The 17616-nt window shown below is 39.3% G+C and overlaps 1 protein-coding gene across 1 annotated transcript in view; it reads right to left on the bottom strand.

Annotated features, from left to right (window-relative positions):
• LOC114631692 (myosin-8) overlaps window positions 1-4891 on the bottom strand; it is a 29942-nt gene extending 25051 nt beyond the window's left edge. Inside the window, exons 1-5 of the mRNA XM_028780063.1 lie at window positions 4881-4891; window positions 4646-4689; window positions 3042-3281; window positions 2082-2225; window positions 1843-1999 (exon numbers count right to left, since the gene is read on the bottom strand). Coding sequence (XP_028635896.1) covers window positions 1843-1999; window positions 2082-2225; window positions 3042-3251 — 511 coding nt within the window. The 5' untranslated portion in view covers window positions 3252-3281; window positions 4646-4689; window positions 4881-4891. The remainder of the gene's footprint in view (window positions 1-1842; window positions 2000-2081; window positions 2226-3041; window positions 3282-4645; window positions 4690-4880) is intronic.
• Window positions 4892-17616: the final 12725 nt, after the last annotated feature.

The following is a 17616-nucleotide window of genomic DNA, read 5'->3' as shown; positions in this document are numbered from 1 at the left end:
CCAAATGCATGGGTGGATATATTTTATTACTTTTAAAAATTATGTTACTAGAACATTTAAATGTACGTAAGAGCAGAGACTTTGGACACCCATCCTACAGAGCAATAGTCATTAATACTTAGCCAATTTCATGCCATTGCTATGCTATTTCAACCTCACTGGGTTATTTTAAAGAAAACCTCAGGCACGAGGTGATTTTAGTTGTACAGAGTAACAGTCACAGGACTGTGACGTCACTAGAGGCCTTAAATGTTTCTTAGGTGACATCTCCCACTTAGCAGATAGTGAAGCTGAGATTTAGAAGAGAAAATGGCTTCTTAAATTTGAGTTACAGAACTAAGTAAGGTTGAAGATAGTCAGGTGTTTTGACTGCCATTTTGCCTATTTTTCAACTTCTTGTTCTCTGTCCAGCTTTTGGTGTAACTAATTTGACTCCTGGTCATGTCAAATAAGAAATGGTCTAATAATTAATTAATTAATTTTATTTCCTTTTAATATAGATATTTATCTCTATATAATAAACCATTTTATCAAATTTCTAGTTTAGCAACTCTGTAATTCTGTATTGACAGACTGTGGATTTTTGAGACTTCTAAGTTTAAAGTACTTCCAGAGAAAATCAATACGTCTACATGTTATTTAGATATACGTACATTTAGACTTTAAAAAACTTTGAGCTTCTGTTCAAGGAAATGGGTATGGATTCTGGATCAATAAAATTGTCTTTTTCTAATATGAATAAAATCATGTACAACCATATTGCATCTAGGAGAACAGACAAGAAAACAATGTCCTAGTGTTTCAGACAATGTTCAAATAACACTAAGCAGGTCAATGTCATGGTCCTGTATACTTTTGTATGCAAATTGTGTTTGGGAGCCTATGTGACTTTAAATCTAGGGTAGTCCCAAAGCCTGGACAGTCATTTGGTGGCAGTGTATAGTGCAGTTTCTGGATATTGAAACCTCTGACGGGAACTAACACCCTGGTAATTTTGAGGAAGGTGGGCACAGAGTCCTTGTGAAAAGTCCAGGCCAATCTGTCATACGGGGTCCCTGATGTATCACTTTCCCTCCCCCAACCCCCTAAATTAAAGACAATTTATGAACAAGATCAGCAAAATGAACAGAAAAAAAAAAGAGAGAAACTTGCCCAGCTACCAAAACTCTACAGAAGAAAGGGAACGTGGGAACTGAGGTCATATCCAGAGGCACTTGGTATGTGAAGATAAAAGGTTTTAGTGCTGTTCTGAGACCTACCATGAGTATGTTTTGATAAAGTGGGACTAACAGACTAACTAAGAGAATGTTTCAAAGTCTGTGGGAGGAATTTTGTAGGTGGAATTTTATCTTTACCCATGGTCTATCTCCAGTTTGCTCACTCTCAGTCCCCAAAGATGGCAACATTGACTGTGTCATTTGAAAAAAATCCACATAAGAATTCAGAGTTCTCTGGATATGGATGAGACCTCTTTTTTTTTTCCCCTTTTAAGACAGTTGAGGAGGTAAATGCTTTTAAAATTATCTCTTTGAAAATTTTGTATCTAAGTCAGAAAAAAATGAGGGAAGGAGCTAATCTGTTTTTAGAAACTGGTTCTTTGCTTTATCTGAGCTTTCATTTGCTAGCCCTGTTGGCTTGGACAGGGCAGTGAATTCCCGAGTGTCACCGTTCACATCCTAAAGTGGAGACGACTGCCGGAAAGAGCAAATGTCATGGCTGTGGTTGTTCTTTGGAAATGGCAAGTCCCATGAGGCACAGATGTCTTATAATAAGACTGGGGTGAGCTCCGTTTGTCCATCCCAATTGTGTGTGCACATTCCTATAAACAGATGCTCCACTCACCCGTCAGCATGAACTGGTAGGCGTTGTCAGAGATGGAGAAGATGTGGGGCGGGGCTTCCTGGCGCTTTTTGCCTCTGTAGGCCGCCACCACCTCAGGGTTGTACACTGGCAGCCACTTGTAGGGGTTGACGGTGACACAGAACAGGCCTGAGTAGGTCTGGGGAAAAGATCTGAAAAGTGAATCTAATGCCTCTTGTTTCATTTTTTACAAGAAATAAATGGATAAAAGGGGCTCTCACATAGATCATCCAGGCTGCGTAACGCTCTTTGAGGTTGTACAGCACTCCGGGCTCATGGAGGTGGGTCATCATGGCCATGTCCTCAATCTTGTCATATTTGGGAGGGTTCATGGGGAAGACTTGATCTTCCTTGACGGTGAGAGTCTGATAAGGAAGCAGAATGGTTTGAGACAGGGTTTATGCCTGCCTGTTTATTTTGGTTATTAAACTACAATTGAACACACTTTCTATCATATGGTTATCCAATGCCTTTTAAAGACACATTTATTTTCAGGTCTGATGCTAAGGAAATCTGTTTCCTGTGATAATGTAGGCGTTAGTAGTTTTTATTGACACAATTAATTGTACAAATTCAGGAGGTTTAGCACGATTGTTTTTCAGACACCCGTGCAGTGTGTGTGGATGAAATCCACCCAGCCTTCCGTGAACCGGATACCACCACTTCCCTGATTTTATAGTCAGAGGAAATGAAACCTGAAACTGGAATACAAAATAGAGACCCATAGACCCCTGGTTATTGCAGTACTACTCATGTTTATAACAAGACTTATTTTCTTTCCTTGTATTCTCTTTTACTAGGTCAAGCATTCTTAATTCTTTCTCATACCATTCATTACAAGAAACTTCTTTAAATATATCAGTACTTTACAAACTACGTAAGTAGCCCAAGAACTTCTGTGATAGAGCTAGGTAGTTTCCCTCCCAACGTCCCCTCAGGCTTGGAAATTTAGTCCTGGAGGTAGGGAAGTGGAGGCCAATATTAATGAGTTGAATCCTGAGGGAAGTTGGAAAGGGGAAGTACTGTAGTCTGAACCCCTTTAGCTCCCAAATCTTGGGACCACATGCTAGGGAGAAGATGCTCAAGTGGCTACAGGCTCAGGTCTCCCTAGCAAGGGAGATTTTGCCTCTGGATTGAGCCGGAGAAATGACCCCAGAGTGGGCCTCTGTGTTTTCACTTACTGCTCCACTTTCCGTCTTCACGGTCACTTTCCCTCCATCCTTGCTTTGTATGACGCTTTTCACGTAAGACTCCTTGGGCTCCGCCACAAAGACAGATGTTTTTGCATCAAAAGGCTTGTTTTGGGCCTCAATCCTCTCCTTCTCCGATTTTCGGAGGTAAGGAGCAGCTTCACCAAAAATAGCCATCTCCGCGTCCGAACCGGTACTCATGGCTGCTATTTATTTAGCCGAGATGTCGGCCTTGGGGGACAGGGAAGAGAGAAACAAAAGAGCAAAAGTCAGAAATGCAGGTGAGGATTTGAAGTGTGGTCTTCAGGCCAGGCTGAGACCCCTTGTGCAATCTGATATCTTGTGAAAATTTGAGGACTCAGTTTTAGAACCTGGCAAGTGTCCTTCCCAGAATCTTGATTCCCAGGAGTAGGTACCTTCATCTTCAATTACAATGAAAACCTTTCTACCCTTCTTTCCCCTCTGAACTACAGTGATCTCTGTAGTTAAAGCTGTTGACGGATTGTTTTACAGCAACTGTCATTACTTAATCCTCTTGTCTCTTGCAGAATGTCTGCATCTGCCACACTCTGGGACAGTCACCTAGTTAGGAAGGAAACATGGCTTTGTGCAAATGAAGGTTGTTGGTGTTTTTCAAAGCTACCAGAGACTTTCTGATCTTTTAGATGACCATTGTTGCCCAAAACCAAGTGACTGTTTTCATTTTGTTGGTATTTGATATTGTATCTCTTCGTGGGCTGTTCCAACTTCCTAACCAATTCTTGGTTCTGGATTTTCATCCTTTGGCTTGGGAGCAGGAGACTTAGCACTGCCCTGTTTCCCAAATCTCTTTTGACATGAGAGATTTCAGCTCTCAGTTTAACTGATTTAACCACAGAGAAATGAGTGCTTCCTTGTGGTTCTTCTTCTTCCCATGGAAATTCCACGGATTTTTTTCCCCCTTTCTACTCAGAAAAAGAAAAGCATTAAGAGTTCATCGCATGCCCAAATGTTATTGACTGACCATGGGTCAGTGAGCCTCTGCTGCAGAGGCTTGTTAAGCTGGTGGACTTTTAGCTTTACTCTCAGGTACTGACTTCTGTAGGTCATAGTAGAATTGCTCCTAAATTACGCATGATCGCTAACACTCTGTGGCGGGAATACCTACAGCTTTAAAAAAGAAAAACTGCATTTTTTTTTCTCAAAAAAAATTAAGTGAATCCTTAAAAATAACTCAGATATGGTTTTAACAAGATGTTTGTGTTTCCAATTTTAAGTAACACTGAAAGTGTGTGTGTGTGTTTGTGTGTGTGTGTTCAATACTATGCAGGAGGTTTGGCACACAGTAGTTGATTGTCACTGGAGAGTTACAGCTGATAACTCACTGTCAAAAATCATCCTGTCCCAAATGTTCCTTTAATCCTGGGCTTCAGTGAGGTAAGTAATCTCTGAGAATAAGACATTCTGGAAAAATGATTTCCAGCCTGTACAAGCCTTCCCTCAAAAACACCTCCTGCTCTAAAAACATGGAAATGGTGGATAATTAAGAACTATTCACAGTTTTCTTAGGCTGAAATCCCCTCTGTCGTCAATAAATGAAGAAACCCAAGTCTTACCTATGGGGCTCTGGAAGAAGATGGAGAGTCACGGCTGTCCTGCACTGTAAAACAGGAAGTTTCCCCGTTAGTGATGCTCAGTAATCCTGAACATGTAGTATAGAACTTAGAAGTTCCCCTACCCTTCAAGCTTAAGGGAATTGGTTCATGCTCAGAGATAGCCACCGTGTTCTTGCCGTTTGCTCCCGAGGTCCTTAGGCTCCCAAGGCTCCCAAGGCTCCCATCCATCACTTACCTCTGGGCTCTTGGCGGAGATAGGGTGTGAGGGGCAGCCCTGCTTATATAGGAACAGAAGTGCTGATGCTGCGGCTCCCTCCTCTTTGTCAGGCAAAACACTTGGCAACAGGAACCCTCGGCGAAGTTTGTAGTGACATTTGGCATCTTCGGATATAATTAGAAGTATTCATATCATTCAGAGTATGTGAACCAATCTCCTATAAATAATTTGACAAGGACCATTCTGCCCTCTGAGAATGCTTTCTAGTGTGTTGGGAGGGAATCTTTGACAGCGCCTGGTGGGCCTTCTCATAAGTTAGTTCTTAAGAGTTATATTCAATTTGGCAAACTGTCATGCACGCCTGTCCTGTTCTGCCAAAGATCAGATGCCCAGCAACGCACTTTCCTTATTTGTTCCCACAGGAGCCCCCACACTGCATTCCCCTGGGCCATCGCCAGGGCTCATCCTTGGAATCTGACTGGGGCAGCAGAGCCAAATCAAGAAGAGCCTTTATGCTGAGTCTCCACCATTGGGCCAGTGCCCACCCCGCCAGCATGCAGAAGAGTTATTATTAGAAGTTAATGCATTCATCATAGAGAAAAAAATATAGGAAAGAAAAGAGAAAATGTATCTAGACTCGTCTGGAGAGATAGCACAGGGGATGTCAGTGGGGTCGTACTTCATATACACTCATGTCTTCACAACCTGCCTTATCGGTAATGTAGTGGATTCAGGCTCTTAGTAAAATTAGCATCCGTATTCTTTAAAGAAAATATTTTATGGCTATACTTTTAAAATTAAAATCTTCCTTTTAAAGTCATTTACATTGAGATATAATTTATATATGGCCTAACTTACTCATTTTAGGTGGGAATTATGATTTTTTTTTTAACTTCACAATAAAGTTCTCTTCCTTTGCCATGCTTAAGCATCAAATATTCCTCTAACCACCATGAAGGCGGGGAGGCTGGGGAGCTAAGGTTCCAAGAGCTTTGGCAGCTGTATGTAATTCTGTAGTCTCATATATTTTAATGACATAAAATCAATACCTTATAGACTAGGCTAAATCTCTCCTGTGATTTATAATAACCCAGACTTTGGGGGTGCATTTTTCTTATGTATTTTCTGAGAAAAATAAATTGGTAAAATTGGCATAAAAATAGTCATGTAGATGATGGACACTGTGTTTTAAATGTACGTTAGGTATTTGCCAATGTACTTTTTTCTGCTCTTGGTTCATTTCTTTCATTAGTATGCAAACAATATGGAAATTTTTCACAATATACAAAGGAAGACAAGTCTAACAGTTACAGTATGTTTCTGATTGATACTTCATGGTCCTGTTTATCTTATTTGTAGCATCTTCTGTCCCATAATTGCTAGATTATTTTGACATTATGTGCTATAAAAATCTGGGTAGGATTTCGTGTGCTCGAGATATAATTTGCCTTTCCAAGTTCTGAACAACTTCCTGTGGTCTAATAACGCTCTGCTGTAGTGTCCCCAACTTCTAGAACTTCGATCTCCTGGAAGACCAAAGCTTTTAGGCAAATTCATGAAAAGATTTCCCTTATGTCTTTGCTCCTCTGGATGTGCTATAAAGGGATTTCTAAAACTTGGGGATTCAGGGTCATACCTATGTTATTTTATATTTTCAAACTAATTTTAAGAAAATCTTAGTTTCATAATTTATTTTAATTAATTATTAATCAAACTCTGTAATTAATTATTAATTTACAGGAGTTTTATTATTTCTGCCTTTTCCACTGCTCTGTTTTTCCTATGTGTGTGTGTGTGTGTGTGTTTGTGTATGTGTTTGTGTATGTGCCCATATGCGTTAGGATGTGAGATTGGTTTCTGGATTCCATACTTTCATGCAAATAGCACATAGTCGTCCATGTCAATATTTATTTTATTATTTATTTATTCATTTCAATGTCATTTTGATGATTTTTTTTAAAAGTCTGCATATGAGCTTTAGAATCAGGTTTTCAGATGTGAAAAACTTCTGTTGGGTCAAGTTGATTTAGTACGTTCACTGGGCAAGCATTGAGAGCTGTGAGCTGGTTCCTTCCCTGGGTGGGACGTATTTTGTTTACTCCAAGTCATTACATTTCTCCTCTAGCTCTTTTCCAGGTTTTAGATATTTTGCTAGTTTTTTTATTTTAAGTGTTGGATAGGTCTAGTTTTCCTAGTACACTTTTTGCTCATTGATTACTGACATGTGCCAGACACTTTGGATATTTAGAACTACAGTTTTGTTCGTTGAGAGCAGTTTGCCCAACTAATCCAGAACCCTTTGCACTCAGGGTCGGGAGATGACACTGTTTGGGGTAATAGGGTGCCAACAGAAGTTGCTGTGTAGGGCTTCTAGAATAGCTTTTTAAAATATAATTTATTTATTTTTATTTTATGTACATTGGTGGTTTGCCTGCCTGTATGTCTGTATGAGGATGTCAGATCCCTGGAACAGGAGTTTTATCATCAGTTGTGAGCTGTCGTGTCAGTGCTGGGAATTGAACCCAAGTTTTCTGGAAGTGCAGTCTTAACTATTGAGCCATGTCTCCCGCCTTCCAGAATGGCCTTTTTATAAAAAGAGGGAGAATTCCATATAGCACCTTTGCTTTTCCATCCTCCCATTTCCCTAAGTAGAACACAGGTGAACGGCTGGAGACAGTCTTTAATGAAGGGTCAAGAGAGTTTCAGTGAACTTAGCCTTGCTTGATCTTTCTGAGCTGGTTCTAGAATGTCATTCACTGGTAGGTCATAGAGTAGCTGTGTTTCATGGGTTGTCCTTGCAAATGAGCTCTAAGACCTAGCGCCCCAGGCAGGCCTTGCCACCGCCTGCAAGGAGGGGTCTCGGCTAAGCTCCTCAGCCCTGAAGCATGGCAGCCATCCCTTCCAGAGGCTCACTCTCTTGGCTATCTGTGTAAGTAGCCCTGCCCAGGGCTGGGCCAAGACCCTGTAGCTGACCCACTTCCCCTTCTCAGGACGCCTGGGCTCCTTGTCCAGTAATAGTTCCGAGTACCCGGAGGATGCAGTGCTCCACTCAAGGCCAACCCGGGCCACTGGTGGACCAGTTTCTTTTTTTGGGAAATCCACTCTCCCATTCATGGCCACAGTGTTGGAGTCTCTGGAGCAGAGTATGCCCAGGCCTCCAGAAGCCCAGTCACCTGTGGCCTGACTCCTGAAACAGTGAAGAAGCAGGCAGTCATCCATCCTGGCCAGGCCAACACTAGGGCCCCATCCAGACCTGTCAGAATCAGCAGCCTGACTAAACTTAAGCAGTGATAGGCCAGAGCCCGCCCTCCCAAACCTTCCTGTGAACTAGGAAGGCTGAACAGACACTAGCAGGAGCTGGTTCATAGCTTTCCTGACCTCATAACTGTGTCTTGCACAAAACAGAAAAATAAACTCAAAGCAGCCATTCTTTAAAAACAAAAAGTCATTCATTTATTCTGTTATGCTTTTACATCTTTTACACCCTTTGCTGAATTCAATTTTTGCTTCTTTTTTGGTGGTTTGGTTCTTGTAAACCAGGCTGTCCTTAGACTTGTTGTAGCCGAGGCTGGCCTTGAACTCCTAATTCTCCTGCCTCCTTGTCCTGAGAGCTGGGATTATAGACACATACCTGGCTTTGCTTCTTAATCACTCATATATATATATATATATATATATATATAATTTTCAGTGCATCCTGTACAAATAATCACAATTTTGTGTTTTCTTTCTCTCTTAATTTATGTGTTATTTCTCCTTCTCTTATTTGTCTGTGACATTAAGGAAAATGTTGAGTATTATTAATATATTATTATACATATATGTTATTATAATAGCTAAACTTTAGACTTGTGACACATACTACATGAGTATCTTTACTTTGCTCTTGTCTTTATTTTTATAAAATATTTCTTTTTATAACTTTTATTTTTGATAGACATAATAAAAGTTGTAAGCTTCCATGGGAAATAACATATCTCAATACATGTATATTTTATGTATTGTATCTGAAGTCTTATCTAGTATAATACTTGCTATATTTTTATATTTTATATAACAAAATCAATAAAAATAATTCGAGTTCTATGTATTTACTTAAGAAAATTGAATGCATGCTTTAACATACAATTTTATTTTAAATTGTATTTATGTGTGTGTGTCTATATGTCCACGTAGTACAGGTGCCCAAGGAAACCAGAAGAGGAAGTTGGTCCTCTGGCCCTAGAATTTAAAAGGTATTTCTGAGTTGCCTAATGTTGATTCTGAAAGCCAAACTTAGGTTCTCTTCTAGAGAAGTTCATGATTTTTAACTCCTGAGACATTTCTCCAGTCCTTTAATACAAAAGTTTATACATGAAGTTCATAAAAACACTATTTATCAAGGCCCAAAGTGGGAATGATCAAATGTTCACCATGTAGCAGTAGCAGAAGCAAACTCTGGTATGTGTGTTCTATGGAATGTTAGTTTCTGTAGAAAGGGAGAAAGTGCTGGTAGGTGCTGCCATGGAGAGGAACCTTAAGGTTCTATGCTAAATAAATGGGCTAGGACATAAAGGTCCCATCTTTAACGATTCTATTTACATAAGATGTAACATATGAATACAACTTTCTTTATACTTTTTTAAAGACATTTTTATTTATGTGTATCTGTGTGTGTGTGTGTGTGTGTGTGTGTGTGTGTGTGAATATGTACCACGAGAGTGCCATGCCTGTGGAGACTAGAAGGTGTTGATCCCCTGGAACCCAAGTTACAGGCAGTGGTGAGCTTGCCAGTGTGAGTTCTAGGAACTGAACCCAGGTCTTCTGGAAAGGAATGAAGTACCCTTAGCTGCTGAGCCATGTCTCCAGGCCCTCTTTATTCTTTTACCTCAAGTTACTATTGTTAGATTTTTCCATAAAGTTAAATGTAACTATATTTTGCATTCATTGTTGTACAGTATTATATGATAAATATGATTATTCATCTGTAGATGAATTTTTGGCTATTAGTGGTTTTTTGCCAGAACTTTAATTTTATTTAATTTATCTGGATTTATTTTATATGACAAATAATGATTGCCATTTATGTAATATTTATTTAGAATTAGCAGAGACCTACCCACCCTTAATATCTTTAGTGAACGTTTTCACGCACTAAAAATGACCCGTTGTAAGAATACACTGAGTTTACTAGACTTACAGAATTGTATCCCTATTTCTATAACAGCCTTAAAGCCTGTCTTTTAGAAGTTCTTAACAACAATTTGAGCTCTTCAACCCATGGTCAACTCTCTACAGTTTTGCCTTTTCTGGAAATTCACATAAGTGGAATCTTGCACTGGAGTCACTTGTGTCTGGCTGTCCCACACATGCTCTCCATGTACCCACAGTGCATCTCTCTTTGTTGGAGGGCAGTAGGCCACACCTTCCCTACATGGATTCTTCCCACCACTTTGAACACAGGACACGTTGCTGGGTGGGCATGTGTTTCTATTTCTCTTGGGTAGCTATCTAGGACCTGGATTTCTGTATGTTTAACTTTTTAGGAAATTGATGAATACTTTCCCATGGTGGCTGTACATTTGTCATTTCCACCAGCAGTAAACAACAGTTCTGATTCCGTTCCTGTCACCTGAACTTTTGCCTGCTTCCTTTGATTGTGCCCCAGCTACTGGGTGTAAAGTGGTCCCTCACTGTGGTTCAGATCTGCATTTTCTCAATGGACAATAATTCAAATGTCTTATGCCCATTTACCATTTATACATATGTGTGCATTTGCCATCTCAGAATCTTTAGCCTATTTGAAACAATGCTGTCATTTTTTTCTTATTTTATCAGTTGCTAGTTCTTTATATGTATTTTATCTATGAGTCATTAATCAGACAGATGATTAGTGGATAGTCTCTTCCTATCTGTGTAAATCTTTTAGTTTCTAAATTTATAAATGAAGTTCAGTTTATCAATATTTTTCTTTATATGCCACATTTTTGGAGTCAGATCTTCCAAATTTTTGTAATACAAAGTTACAAAGGTCTTCTATATCTTTTTCCTGATAGCTGTTTTATACAAGTTCTTTCTTTTGCATCTGCATCCTCTTTGACGTAAATTTCTGCTTATGAGCTGACAGCTTAGTTTCTTCCACCACTGATATCTAGTGGTTGGTGCTGTTTGTTGAAATGGCCGGCCACGCTCAGTTGATGAGCCTTCATAACTGCAGGAGTGTTTGATGCATGCTGTCTTATTTCAAGGTGGAAATGATCTACTTCTTTAATTTTTTTAGATTTATCTATTTTATTTTATAATATTTTTGAATATTTTGCCTGAATATATGTGTGCCATGTGTATGCCTGGTACCAAAGAGGATAGAAGAGGGCAACCGATCCCTTGGAACTGGAGTTTCAGATGGTTCTGAACCATCATGTGGGTTCTGGGAATTGAACAGGGGGTCAGCTGCTAGAACGAGAAGAAATATGTGACTATTTTGCCATAAGAAACTGTTTATTTTAGCTATGATCTAAACATAGAGGTTTATGGTAAGTCCATAGCAGTCAAAAGATATAACTATATTGCATATACCATTAATTAACTTTAGGAGACTAAATTAAAACTATTTCTTACAAGCATAGTTTTAACTCCGTTTTGTATTACTAAATTGTTGATTTGATGTAAAAGCTTTGTCCATGGTAAAATTAAACAATCATGGAAAATGCTTTTTCTTCAAGTATTAGTCATCACAGTGATTGGCGTCTTATATTTTTGGTTGTGAGCCTAGCCTTTAATGCCTGAGCCATCTCTCCAGCCTAATGACCGGTTTCTTAAGTGAATACCTGTATATGTTCAAAATCCCAGAATCGCAGGATACACAGTAGACACTAACCTTGTGCTTTCCAGGTATCCAGTCCTTAGAAACATGGATAGCTATCATATTTTGTGTCTTTCAAAAGTGACGTAGGTAAATAAACGACCATACATATTCTCTCATCCCTGAATATGAGTAATTCTTGTGAATGCTTTAGTTTTTTCCACTGAGGAGGAAAAAAAAACTTAATTAATTTAACAAAAAATAATTAAGATATAATTAACGTTAATTAAGTTTAATTTTCTGTCCACAAAAAGAAGCAAAATACTAAGGATTAAGATTTCATTATACTCATTTAAACTTAAATTATCTTTGTAGAGAGAAAGTAAATACTAACCAATAAAATTTTCCAGGTAGGTGAGCTTTGGGAGTAGGGCAGAACATTACTGTTATAATATCTGAGATTTTTTTTACTCTTTCAAGAACTAACTTTCACATCATTTCATGGGGTCAGTATCATTCCTAGTGAAACTACACATATCAGATACATGGGAAGCATTTAATTTCTCTTATTGATGCCACAAAGCTTTATATTTACTTTTTGAAAAGATTAATTTTACTTATGGATACATATGTGAGTGCCTTCAGGAGTTTGTGAAGATACCTGTGGTGTTCCTCAGAGAGTGTCAGCTCCCCTAAAAAGCAGTTACAAGCAGATGAGAGCTAGCTACCTGTCAGGAGTTCTGGGGATCTGAACTTCAGTCCTCTGGGAGAGCAATGAAAACAGTTAACAGCTGAGCCACCTCCCAAACCCCCACATTTGCTTTCTAGTTGTTACTTGTCTTATTGAAATGATCTGTGTCTTAACTGGGGGATAGTTGGTCTATTATTTTCTACTGGGTATAAGTTTAAAGTCCTCCATATGTTGTTGACAGATGCGTTACATTGGTTTGTTTAGCTCAAAGACATTTGTTAACCATACAGAAATTTCTGCTCATTATATCTTCATGGTAGATTGCATCTTTTAAAAATCAGTTATAAACTGTATGTGTTTTGCACTGTTTTGCCTTGAATTCTATTTCCTCTCATGTCAATCGTGATCTCTTTGCCTTTACACTTTGGTAGCATATATACAAACTGCTTTTTTTCCTACTTATATTTTGAACCTTCCTGATTTATTTTATCTTGCATCTAACTTTTAAGAATCCACTAGCTGGTATGGCTGGATCATAATAAAATGCCTAACTTTGTATAATTAGTATAAACTAATAAAAAATAAAACCTGCTAGGTATGGTGGCCTTTAATACCAGCACTTGGGAGGCTGAGTCAGGTAGATGTCTGTGAGTTCGAGGCCAGCCTGATCTACATGAAGAGTTCCAAGTCACCCAAGATTATACCATGAGAGCCTGTCTCAAAAACAATGAAATAAGATAACCAAGTAGTGAGTTGGAAAATACATTATGAGTTCCCTGTAGTGCGCAAGTTTTAGACATCAGGCTGGCTCATGTGCCTTTGATGATGTGCCCAGTGGTTGGCTAAAATATCAATGTAGTTGGACAGGTGTCATTTTCCATTATTTTATCCAGGCCACCTAACTTTTCTAAATCTGAGCCTGCTTATGTGTAAGGAAGGAATTGCTTTGCTTTCCCACCCCTTTCAATATTGATTGATTTATTTATACGTGTAAAATATTTTAAATAGTACTTGGCAGTGTTGAGTGCACTCACTAAACAGCTGTTCAGACTCATGTAAAGGAAGGGTTGTATCCCGCAGGCCCTGCCATGTTTTAAATGGGGAACTGACCTTAAGATTTGTTTTAGGAAAATCATGCTAGCAGCACGAAAAAGGTATCAGAGGTCTGGAACAGAGATGGAGGACCTACTTGCTCAGCTGTGCTGTTACAGGAAGAGTTGAGGCATCAGATGTGCGGTATGAAGACAGGGATGCAACATTTAGGTTGTAGACTTGACTGACCCCCTAAAGGAGAAACAAAAATAATTCTAGATGCCCAGAAACCACTTGAATTGATTCTGCTTCAAGATAAGTAGAAACAAATGGGATTTCCTCAGATTGAAAGAAATACTTCCCATGGAAAGATAGATCTGGAAGCAAAAGAGAAAATGTAACGGTTTTCTGGGTGGAAAATTGCCATGATGAGCTTCCCCCAAAGAAAGCAAGCTTCCAGGGATGTGATTTTTCCATGTCAAAAGAGATTTTTTAAATGAGAGGTTTAAACAGTATGAAGTTCCTATGATGGCAGGTTGGTCATTAGAACATGAGTTCTTGTGTTTATGATAAGTTAGTGTGTGACCAAAGTGGCCTTTGGTCTCATCAGAGAAAAGGTAATTTAGCGAACAGGGTTGAGATTTACCACTTAGGAGGAAAAAAAAAGCCAACAATTTCTTCCCTGTCTGTTCCTACATAGGGCAATCAGTTATAAAGTGTTTGAACTCTTGACCTGAAGATAAAGAGAAATTGCAAGAACAGACGTAAAAATGTAGAATGTTTATGCCTTGAGAGGAAAGACACCTTTTCTTTCAGGGCTAAGGATCAAACTAGATCTTTTCATGTGGTAGGCAAGCTGGTACCACTGCACTACACACCCAGCTCAGGACAATCTCTAATAGGGTAAGAGTGCCTTCTATTTATGAAACAGACACTCTCAAAAACTAAAACTTCTTAGTGTGTGACATAATGGACTGTCAACAAATTAAAAGATAAACAGCAGCCTTGGGAAAACTATGAGCAATGTTTATCAGACAGAAATTTCACTCATAATTGGAAATGAATTAGGGAGAAAGGGAGGCCCATGCAAATAGAAAGTAGAGGTACAGGATAGAAAAGAGGGTTCTCTGAACAGGACACGCTAATGACTGGTAGATTGAAACATGCTCTACTGAAAGAGATGCAAAAATCAGTGCTAGAGCACACGTGTATTTTATCAATTAGGGTGACAGAGGAGAAAAAAAATCAAAAGTAGCCAACAGTGACATATGGAGGAGCGGACATTTTCATTCACTGGAAAGAGGGGTGGAGGAAGCCTTCTGGGGCAATTGGTTGCATCTTTGAAATCTAAAGTTGTAATAATTTTACTTCTCAGTGTATCCCGTGAAAGGACATTGTGATTAACGCTGTGCACTTAGCATTTCTTCTAAATCTCAAACTTTGGGAGACAAATATCTCTCCAGTGACTTTGTGTGTTTAATTAGGTGACCACCTGTTAAGTGATGGAACTGGTGATGTGCTCAGTGGCTGGAACCTGACACTCATTTTAATCTGTGATTTGGACTCCCACAGTCCATTTTTTCCACTAGATCTCTGAGCTACAATACTGAAAACTAAAATCCCTGTAAATACTCATAAACTGTGAGGGGGTGCTGATGGGTCTCTACAAGAACACTAACTAAATGCCTAGACGTGCTTTGTGACTGATTAATTATTGTTGTATTTCTAGTCCTTCTCCAATACATAAATAACTTCTACGTGGGTCCTGTGTGGCAGCTCTTTATTTTAAGTTAGAAACTCTTCCAAGGTCTGGCGCAAATCCCTGTCCTTGCTATTCTTGCTAGTATCCACTTACAATTAAGCCCGGGACAAGCGTCGAGTTACTGTCTCTAATGATCCCAAAGCTTTGAGAGTCACTACCAGACATCAGCTTGCAATTCCTAAGATTCCCTTTGCCCCAAGAGTCCCTCTGTTTTTCTCTACCCAGTAAGTAAATGCAGATGGATTACAGCTACTTCAGACATCTTGTTCTGAGGTGGAAATAGGAAATCATCTTGTCTTCAAAGGAAAAGACTTGCCTTTCAAATGTCTTGTTGGTACAGTTACTTACACTCATCTGTGAATATAACCATTAGTTTGTTTTTTTGTTGTTGGTGGTGGTGGTGAGTAATTTTCCATTGTGAGGACAAACAACATCTTGTCATCTCTTCTTTCTCACTTTAAGTTTGCTGTTTGATTGTTTTGTTTTAGTTGTGAGATGGTCTTTCTGTGTTGCCTTGGATAGTCTTGAATTCAAAACTTGTGACTTAACTGATCTTTATCTCCCCAGTAGATGGGACAATATGCTTGTGCTGCCATGCTCTGCTTGTGTGTCTATCCCCTTGCTGATTAATATTTTTATTACCTTTCTATGAATATACCTTGTCTTTCTGTTGATTAAATAGCAAGAAGTAAAGAGTTCGAAGTATATTTATAAGAAATTAACAAACTTTCTTTTTAAACAATAAAGTTATCCAACCTCCTAGCAAGCAGTGTCTGGGGGACAGCAGAAGCTCAGAAGCCTGTTCAACAATCTGCCACTGTTAATTTTTGTAAATTAATCATTCTTGCGGGTTTGTTATGGAGTCTCCTTGTGATTTTAATTTGTTTCCTTTGACTGGCAATATTGAATGTCATTTATTTATTTATTTATTTATTTTCATATCTTTTTATTTTTATTTTTTATTTTTTTTATAATTTATTTTTTCTCAAATCGTAATTCATTCACACAGGGGTTATAAACACAGAAAGGCAGGACGTGGGGAACAGAATGACACTGGAGTGTGGGTGTTCAGGGGGAATACAGATATCTTCAGAACCGGGTATCGGCTGGGTGAAGGTTCAGGGGACAAGTCACTATGACTCTGCCTATGACTCGCTTGTCCTTATCTAAGTTGGTATTATCTGCCAAGGCTACCTATTTACAAGGTCTATGACTACTCAGACTTGTAAATTTCCACAAAAGCTGCCTGTTTACATTAGCTTATAGCCATCTGTTTCAATGTTTTTCCACTGAGACCCAAGAATTGGTGTTAGTATACATGTATGACAGGCCTATTGCTGATTTTAGGCCTATGGCTGATTTTAGGCCTATGGCTGATTTGAGGCCTTCAGTGTGTAAGTAGGGCTGCCCCTGACATCTCCTCCCTTCTCTAAGTATAGCAGGGCTGTGGCAATTCTAATCTTGTGAAGGCAGGGATAGAGGCCTGACCTCCAGTATTTGAAGGGGACCTTGTAATGGCTCCAGTCCCCCTGTCATTGTCCAGTGAGGCATGAGGGCCATACCCGTCCCAATGTCTTTTTCCTGGAGAGGGGATACTTTTGACATCAACCCCTATGCAGTCAGGCTTGTCCCTCAGGGAACCCAGATAGATATTTTTATCTTTTATTTATATTCCCTTTCAGTGCTTAGCCTCGAAGCCTAAGCAAGAATTCAGATCGCCTGTCAGAGGGGTTTCTGGGTGGCCCCTCTCTGCTTGGTCTAGGGGCAGAAGTCCCCCCTTTTAGGTTGGGTGGAGATGGGTTTTGGGAACATCCTGTATAAAGTAACAACCTCATCTTGAGTCTCGTGGTCTTCCATAGCTAACTTATGATAATGTATCTGAGTAGGTTTTGCTACCAAATTATTTATCTGTTGTATCACAGAGTTAGTCCACCTATTTGAGGGCCAGGGACCAGCAGAAAAAAAGCAAAAAGAACCCAAATAATGGTCCCAAGATGGGAGGAAATAGGGTTGACAACCTTGGAGAGGCTGAAAATCAATTCTTGTACCAGCACTCATCTGTCTCTCTCTCTCTCTCTGATTTTTCTTAGGGCCTTCACTGACCTATTTCATGCTCTCTTTAACCCTCCTTGCCTTGTCTATGTAAAGGCAACCTTCTTCTTTAAGGATTGTACACAGTCCAGAGCTGTACACAGCCTTTTCTATTGTAATAGAGTAAATCAAGTCCAATAAGGATCTTTGCGATTTTAGGAGGTCTCTTCAGACAGCGAAACGAGAGATTTCTTCAGATTAGTGATGTCAATCTCTAGCTGTTTGATGTTCTTGTCAGTGGCCCTTCAAAGGTCTGAGTAATATAAGTTTGGAGGCCAGCATCTGGATTAGAACTTCTAACAGCAGATATCACGGGTGATTCATTTTTACCTGGGATGCTCCCTGAGTTAAAGCTCCTGGGAGTCCCTCTTTCTCTCGGTTTTCTGGGGTTGGGTAC

This window comes from Grammomys surdaster, unplaced genomic scaffold (assembly GCF_004785775.1).
Source record: "Grammomys surdaster isolate TR1022 unplaced genomic scaffold, NIH_TR_1.0 364, whole genome shotgun sequence".
NCBI classification, from domain to species: Eukaryota; Metazoa; Chordata; class Mammalia; order Rodentia; family Muridae; genus Grammomys; species Grammomys surdaster.
Note: the sequence above shows the minus strand (reverse complement) of the source record. Positions and strands in the feature narration are given on the sequence as shown.